Source organism: Lepidochelys kempii, chromosome 18, assembly GCF_965140285.1.
Source record: "Lepidochelys kempii isolate rLepKem1 chromosome 18, rLepKem1.hap1, whole genome shotgun sequence".
NCBI classification, from domain to species: Eukaryota; Metazoa; Chordata; order Testudines; family Cheloniidae; genus Lepidochelys; species Lepidochelys kempii.
Window position 1 is genome coordinate 8,893,818 of NC_136397.1, and position 8,773 is coordinate 8,902,590.

At 45.4% G+C, this 8,773-nt stretch overlaps 1 protein-coding gene across 3 annotated transcripts in view; it reads left to right on the forward strand.

Annotated features, from left to right (window-relative positions):
* Positions 1–8,213, forward strand: part of IGSF21 (immunoglobin superfamily member 21) — a 265,009-nt gene extending 256,796 nt beyond the window's left edge. For 2 of the 3 annotated variants that reach the window (XM_073316766.2, XM_073316765.2), the window contains 4 exons: positions 1,681–1,766; positions 4,010–4,202; positions 5,996–6,034; positions 7,960–8,213. In XM_073316766.2, coding sequence (XP_073172867.1) covers positions 1,681–1,766; positions 4,010–4,202; positions 5,996–6,034; positions 7,960–8,033 — 392 coding nt within the window. In that variant the 3' untranslated portion in view covers positions 8,034–8,213. The remainder of the gene's footprint in view (positions 1–1,680; positions 1,767–4,009; positions 4,203–5,995; positions 6,035–7,959) is intronic. The other variant, XM_073316767.2, reaches the window with a different exon arrangement.
* The last annotated feature ends 560 nt before the right edge of the window (positions 8,214–8,773 follow it).

Genomic DNA, 8,773 nt, shown 5'->3' on the forward strand with positions numbered 1-8,773 from the left:
CTACAGATGTCTGCCTGCATTTCCCACCCCTACCCACCCAGGGAGCAAGAGGCCAGAAGACGTGCCCCTTCTCCAGGCAACGCTCACCCCATCCTCCAAGGCGAGCTGTCAGAGTGACTGAATGGGCCAGGCGGGCTTGTGACAGGAGGCGAAGGTAGGACAAAGCATCAGTGTCATCTGCTCACTCCGCCAGCCAGTTCCCCAGCACCACTGAGGCCTCTGCTCAGCTGCTTCATCTCAACCTGAAAACACCCCAGCCAGGACGAGCCGGGGGGAGGAGGAGGAGGCAAAGTTGTCATGGCGTTGCCATGGCAATGGCACAGGCAACCTTTCCAGCTGAACCTTTGGCTTCATCCCTTCTCCTTTTTGGCACATGGCCTCATGCCATGCACCGGGCGCCATCCACCGTAAGATGCGACCGAGCACGCAAAGCCCATTACCGCCGCCGAGCAACAGTCACTGTGTGCATGGGGTCACGGCTTCCCTTCAGCAGCCAACTACCTGGCACTTGGTTATTTGAATAACTAACCAGCATTTGAGAGCCTCTACAAATGAAAAGCAGACAACTTTGGAAGGAGGGGGTGGTCATCGGGCTGAAGGGGGGCACTATACCAATTTTATGCAGAGCCTCCTGCTGCAGAATCTGACATCTATGCAAACAAAGGGCTGCAGAAGGAGGAATTAAACATAATGAGGGGGGTTGAGAGCTGCTGGCAGTGTTCTCAGGGGTGGCATGGGTGGGGTAGCATGGGGGCAGCTTGCAGAGAGCCTAGTCCTGTCTAAAACGATGCTGTCTACCTAGCCTCACTCTGAACGTAGCAGCGTGAGAGCGATTGCATGGGGGAGTCGTGGTATCGCCACTCCAATAGGTCAGAAGAGAGAAGAGAAAGAAAAGGAACCAGAGGAAAGAACAATAAACGGTGGGGCTAAATAGCGATTTATCTGTGGAATTATTTAAGGGCCCAATCCTACCCCTGTTGAAATCAGTGGGAGTTTTTCCATTGATTTCAATGGGAACCCTGCATAGTCATTCTTAACAAGTCTCTGTTCTGTTTTAAATGCTGCATGTCCTTGACTATAGGAGTGAATGGGTGACTCCTTGTATGTTGGGCTTTGGTAACAAAATATGGAGATTTTCCTTTTTAAAAAAAATATTTTAATTAAAACTTTTTTTGTATTACCCTCTAATGCTGTAGGAAACATTTGATTTGCTTTAGTAAGAATCTAATTTAAATAAATATGTTATTTAAAAAAAAGAACACTGCTCACCAAGCGGTCCTGAGCAGGAGTCTGAGCATTCGAGTACCTGTCTATCCATATATCACTCACGCAGGCATCTGTCTGTCTAGCCATCTTGTAGGCATCTGTCATTCATGAAGATATCTGTCTATCTATCAGTCATCTGGACAACAGTCTATCCATCTATCAATCATGAAGGTATCTGTCTATCAATCATCTAGACAGCTGTCTATGCCTCTGTCACTCACGCATTTTTTTATAGCTACTATATCATCTAGGCATTGATCCCACACTTTTCCTTATGGTACTGTACCACCTAAATGCCTATTCAAGGTATGACTATTAACCTATATGGGCTGCTCACTATGGCAGTGTTTGTCTAAGTTGGGGATTCAATGCTCTGCTGACGTCCATTCTCTTTCCTCTCCTGTTTCTCTGCAGTGGCTCCCAAGGGCCCCAAAATCATGATGACCCCAACGAGAGCCCGAGTTGGAGACACAGTTCGGATCTTGGTGCATGGCTTTCAGGTCTGCAGGTTTTTTTATCCTCCTAGCTCAATAGGGCCTGGTTTCTGTTGCACTGACAGATGGTAATACATCTCCCTATGCAGCAGATTTATGAAGACTGGCAAAGGAGCGGATTAGGGGTGGGGAGAGTGGGTTGGTTTAGTTTAGTTTGACTTTAGGGTTTGATTTTTTTCCCCCCAGCAGTCAGGCCCTCAACTAAGCCACTGATTTTGTTTGCAGGTTCTGCAATTGCACATGCAAAGCAGGGAATTGTGCATACAGGTGGATAACAACGGCAGTTGGCTTGCAGAGTTCCTTGAGTTGCATGTCCACTCATACTAACTACACACGTAAATAAGGCGTGCAATTCCCCATGGATTTTGCATGCTCAATTACACCGTCAACTTTTGAAATTGGCTCTTTTGTCTCCCAGTTCGAAATTGATTTGTTGTCACTTGGAGTTTTGTCTAATAGAAATCACTTCACTAAACAAATGCCCACGCTTTTTGGCCTGGCGTATTTATTCTGTAAATGAACAACGCAGAATTATGAACCTAGCTTGCGACTTTAGAGGTGGGTGCTCTCTCTCTAGACTAAATATGTGCCTTTTTTGGGATCTATTAACGAGGAAACAAGATGTGTTCTTAACTCCTTTTAGCTAACACAAGAGAAAGAGTGGTTTGAGCATTGGCCTGGGGGGGAGGGATAGCTTGGTGGTTTGAGCATTGGCCTGCTAAACCCAGGGTTGTGAGTTCAATCCTTGAGGGGGCCATTTAGGGATCTGGGTCAAAAATTGGGTATTGGTCCTGTCCTGCTTTGAGCAGGGGGTTGGACTAGATGACCTCCTGAGGTCCCTTCCAACCCTGATATTCTATGATTGTAACAATAGGGTGACCAGATGTCCCAATTTTATAGGGACAGCCCCGATTTTGGGGGCTTTTTTTCCCCACCCCCTGCCCCAATTTTTTACACTTGCTATCTGCTCACCCTAGAAAAGAAGGCAGTTTGTAGTTCTAACACAAGGCAATGCCTTGACCTGCTAACACCTACAATAATGACAGTCTGCCTTGCCTGCGCTAGGATTTTAGCTTGTTAGTTACCACATGTTAGATGATCCGAGTTATGAACACAGCTTTTTTCCTGGAGCAGACAAGAGTTAAACTCTAGTATTTTGTTATTATGGGACAGATTCTCTAGGGCCTGACACCTTTTGCAGCCCTTCTCATTTGTGCAAAGGCGTTGTAAAGTGCCCCCCCCCTCCCAGATCTTCCTCTCGGGGGTGGTAGCATTTCATATCCACTTGTCCCGTGTTTTGCACAGACTCCAGTTGCAAAGCAGCGTAGGACCAGCCTCTGTCTGTGCATCCAGCCTGCTGCCTGTTGAGTTTTTAATCTGATTCCTTTAACGGTAAATGACTTGTGGAGGATTTGAGATCTACTACATGCCTTTGTATCTGCACCTGCATGTGTTGTTTTTACAAGGCTAACACAGCTAAGCAAGCTAAAATCTAACCATGCCAATTAATTTATTCATGCCCTAGAGCCTTTAAGGGTACATCTACACTGCAATAAAAGACCCATGGCCCAGCCATAGCTGGCTCAGGTCAGATGACTTGGGCTCGCAGAGCTGCAGGGCTAACAATTGCAGTGTAGACATTTAGGCTCGGGCATGGGTTGGAGCCCGGGCTCTGAAACCTTGTGAATGGGGTGGGTCTCCAAGCCTAGATTCCAGCCTGAGCCCAGATGTCTACACTGCAATGTGTAGCCCCAGCCTGAGCCCCACATGCCCAAGTCAATTGACCTGGGTTCTGAGAGTCGGTGCTACAGGGGTTTTTTATTGCAGTGTAGACGTACCTTAAGTGGTGAGCACTAGCATTTCAGGGGTGACTCGAGGCAATCCAGGCTGTCACCTGGAGGATCTGTGAAGTTCTCTGCCAGCTTTGAGGTCAGACTGTCAATGGTTCCCCAACTTTCCTGGTCCGCGTAGCTCCTCCTTAAAAAATTGGTGTAAGGTGACTGGCTGGTACATCAAGCTCAGCTATCACATGGGATACATGTACCACCATTTGGGAACCCTTGGATTAGAAGATCTAACGGTTCCTTCTGGCCTTAATATCTGACTCCATGGGTCTTTGGGAGGAGGAAAGACTGCAATGCCAGTAATTAACTCTGTGTAAGGTCAGCAGAGGTTGCAGTCATGAAAATGACTCTGTTTTATTAAAATAACCCAGGTATTTAAAGCTGTTTTCCCCATCTTGGCTGCAGAATGAAGTCTTCCCCGAGCCCTTGTTCACCTGGACCCGTGTTGGGAGCAGGCTCCTGGATGGCAGCGCTGAGCATGATGGGAAGGAGTTGGTCCTGGAAAGAGTGCCAGCTGAGTTAAACGGCTCAATGTATCGCTGCACTGCTCAGAACCCACTGGGGTCCACAGACACCCACACCAGGCTTATAGTGTTTGGTACGGTTTATACCCTTGGGAAGAATCCTCCTCTGTCCCACGTTACTCCAGCTTACAATCATAGAATCATAGAATATCAGGGTTGGAAGGGACCTCAGGAGGTCATCTAGTCCCACCCCCTGCTCAAAGCAGGACCAATCCCCAACTAAATCATCCCAGCCAGGGCTTTGTCAAGCCTGACCTTAAAAACCTCAAAAGAAGGAGATTCCACCACCTCCCAAGGCAATGCATTCCAGTGCTTCACCACCCACCTAGTGAAAAAGTTTTTCCTAATATCCAACCTAAACCTCCCCCATTGCAACTTGAGACCATTACTCCTCGTTCTGTCATCTGCCACCACTGAGAACAGTCTAGATCCATCCTCTTTGGAACCCCCTTTCAGGTAGTTGAAAGCAGCTATCAAATCCCCCCTCATTCTTCTCTTCCGCAGACTAAACAATCCCAGTTCCCTCAGCCTCTCCTCATATGTCATGTGTTCCAGTCCCCTAATCATTTTTGTTGCCCTCCGCTGGACTCTTTCCAATTTTTTCACATCCTTCTTGTAGTGTGGGGCCCAAAACTGGACACAGTACTCCAGATGAGGCCTCACCAATGTCGAATAGAGGGGAACGATCACGTCCCTCGATCTGCTGGCAATGCCCCTATTTATACAGCCCAAAATGCCATTGGCCTTCTTGGCAACAAGGGCACACTGTTGACTCATATCCAGCTTCTCGTCCACTGTAACCCCTAGGTCCTTTTCTGCAGAACTGCTGTCTAGCCATTCAGTCCCTAGTCTGTAGCGGTGCATGGGATTCTTCCGTCCTAAGTGCAGGACTCTGCACTTGTCCTTGTTGAACTTCATCAGATTTCTTTTGGCCCAATCCTCTAATTTGTCTAGGTCCCTCTGTATCCTATCCCTACCCTCCAGCGTATCTACCTCTCCTCCCAGTTTAGTGTCATCTGCAAAGCTTGTTCACAATGTCCTCACTACCGCTGACCAAATAGAAACTGGCTTTCCCTTTGGCCTGTCCATGCTGCCTTGTCATTTGCTGTTTGCGACTCCATGTGTGACTGGCATTTTGATTGTACGAATGTTTGCCAGCAGCACATTTCAGGCCCTTAGCTGAGAATAATCATTAATATTATTTATTTTATGGCTCAAATAACTAGCCCAGGGTCCCTGTCCTGAAAAATTTATGATCAAGAAGTGACATTTGTGGGAGTTGTTTATAATGCATATGGGACAATAACTGATTATTTTGGTTCTCTGCCAGTTCTGGGCAAAAAAAAAAAAAAATCATTTAGGATCAACTGAAAACACATTTTTTGACATTTTTGCAGAGAGGGACAGGGCTATCTTTTTCATACATTGGGCTGCTGAGAGACCACGAAGAGAGAATCAATGTTAACCGTTGTCCTCCCAGCGGTATGGAGAGTAGAACGGGACTAGAAATGAGAAAGAGGCAAAAACTCTTGAGTAAAAAATCCGACCTCAATTCCTCTCTGACCCGCAGTCAGGAGCAGTTAGAGAGATAAGATTCTGTTCCTGCCGAAACTCAGCAATGAAAGGAAATCCAAAGAATCAGAGCTGCCCAAGATCACCCTTTTTAGGGTTTCCCACTTCGTTGGGCACCAATCACTGACTGACCCTTGTTATTGAGAAAGGCAGAGTGCAACAGTGGTGTGAAAGAGACATTAGCTTTCCGTATCCCATGAGATAAATGTGCACTTAAAAGCTCCTTTTGATGTTATGCCATCTGAAATTAGCATTTAATTCTAATTAGTATCTGTGTATATTTTGTTTTAATTAGAAAACCCAAATATTCCAAGAGGAACAGAGGACTCAAATGGTAAGTTTGGATCCTATGCTGCGTTTCATCATAAATTACAGCTAATTTCTGAGTTAGAACTGAACACCTCATGTTCTTAGGAGGCCATGCACAGATAAACCTGTGTGCTTAGTCTTCTGGCCAAGAATCTTCCACGCCCCAAGGAACCAAACGTTTTCTGACAGTTTATATTATGATCCGTAGTGTTACTAATCACCTAGCAGTCAATAAGCAGCAGGACAAACTATGCAGACTATGATGATTGTTCCTCTATATAGACAAAGAAGTTTGTTTTCACCATCATCACTTCAGCTGGTCAAAATAAATTTCATCTAAACTTTTTTCCAATGAAAAAAAGTAATTTTTGACAGAACAGATGTTTATACAAAAAAACAAATTCCATTTTGTCAATTACTTTTTCAGGTTCTCACTGAAAAAAACAAGACCCAAAAATTGAGGGCGGGAGGGGGGAATCAATTTTGGAGTTTGTTTCTTGATGAAAAGCTGTAAAATTTCTCAGAAAATGAAAATGTTTGGTTTTCATACAGATTTTTCACAAGGGGGGAAAAAATCATTCCTGAATCAGCTCTCCTCCATTCTCACGGCAATCTGCGGTATTCCAGCCCCGAGCCTGCCTTTTCTAGCACATCCTTTCACTGCTTCCTGCTGTAGTATTCAGGCCCTACCCCAAGGCATTGTTGGCAGTACAGGTTCGGTTTCAACAAAACTCCTGCTTTGAAAAAAAAAAATGGAAAAAAAAGGGAGGTTGAAATTGTCAAAATGGGACGTGTTTTGACATTTGCTAAACAAAAGTTTCATTTTCCAGTTCAAAACCACTTTTCATTTTGAAATTTTAATTTATAGCAGAAAAATAACTCCAAAATAAGGTCAATACTGAAATGGAACATTTCAAAATTATCTAAAGAAGATGATTTGATTGATCTGGCCCGAAAACGGTTTTGGATTTTTGGTTTGGGAACATGTTTAAGATTTTTGACTTTTCATCCCAGTTCAGGATGGGAAATTTTTTTTTGAAAATTCTCAAGAGTCGAGAAAAGCATTTCCCGGCCAGCTCTACATGCAGCTCTTTATGCCAGCAGAGAATTTGCCCCAATAAGGGTTGTGCCTAGTTCTGACACTGCTGAATTTGGCCCTGGAAGCCCTGGGGATGGTGCAGGGTATGTTAAAATGTTGGCAGGGATTCTGCATTACCTTACACCCTCCATTGGTTTTCCTATGGCACGGACACCTCCTCTCCCCCAGTGTTTAAACTGCACTGGTTTGGCACACCTAGTGAATGCCAGATCAGTAATCAGCAAAAGTTACAGCTGTGTATCACTGACAACCATTTTGCAACTATCATACCTTGGCATATCAGCACCTCAGGGCAGGGCTCTGGGCCAGATTCTGATCTTGAACCAACCACTATGAGAAAGGATGATCTTTTGCTTAAGGGACTGGCCTGGGGTTTGGGAGAGCTAGGATCAGTTCCTGGCAATATCGCACACTCCAAATGTGACCGCAGGCAGGTCACTCAGTGCCTCAGTTTCACCGTCCCTGAAATGGGGATACCAGTACCTCTGTTCTCCCACCCTTTGTCTTGGCTATTCAGACTGCATGCTCTTTGGGGCCGAAAGCGTCTCTTGCCATGTGATTGTAAACCACAATGGGAACCTGATCTCAGCTGGGGCCTCCAGCTACTACCATCATACAAGTAATGAATATTAAACTCCATTAGCATTGGTGGGAATCCAGATTAATGTCGCTGAAATCAATGGAGTTACTCCAGCAGCATGACTGTGATCAGAATCTTGTCCATTTGTCTGTAAAGCACCATGCCTGATGCTATAGAGAGAGAGAGATAAACAGTCTCTTAGTTTGCATATAACTACAGGACACCATTGGTCACCACATCTCTAACCCTAACCCTTCCTTGTTTTGTCTAGGTTCAGTGACCAGCCACAACGGCTTCCGACTAATTTTGATGCTCACCCTGACAGTGATCCTGGAGCTGACGTGAAGGCTTGCCTCTTCTTCCTCCTCCCTTGAACAGCTCCACCCAGCATTTACCTCTCTGTCAATTGGTTTTCTTTTCTTTTTTTTTCTTTTCTTTTTCTAAACTATTTACAGTCTTGTTATTGGTCTCTTTCTGTCTGTGTCTTGGCTTCCTCAGTCGATTTAATTAAAATGAAAAAAATTCCCCCTGGTAAAAGGCAGTGCATATTATTTGCCATGTGCAATCCTTGGCCTATAGAAAGGGCAATCTGGTCCTTGCACATGCAAAAACAAGGGCCGGTGATTACACACAAAAACACATACAGGGAATGCATCCATGCGCATATTTTGCAGATGCAACTTGGGCACTGATGTTAGCAAAAGTCACCCCATCTAGCCATATGGAGGCAGAAAGTCTAATAGAGGATGGGGCTGGGAGCGAGGACAGAAGTATCTCCAGCTCTGTCACCAATTCTGTGTGATCTTGGACGAATCAATTTGGTCAAAATTTTCAGAGGTAGCCACTGATTTTGGGTTCACACCCCAAGTTTCCAGCTGTGCTGAGCTCCCGTTGATTGCAGTTGGAGTTAAAGGCACTCAGCCCCGCTGAAAATCAGACGCCAGATGTCTTAGGTTATTTACTCAAAAACTGTGGCTGCTTTTGCAAACTTGCATCCTTAACCCTTGCCTCAGTTTCCCTCACTGCAGATTGGGCCAGATCCACCTGTGCCGTAACCCCATTGCTTTCAGTGGCGTTACACCAGG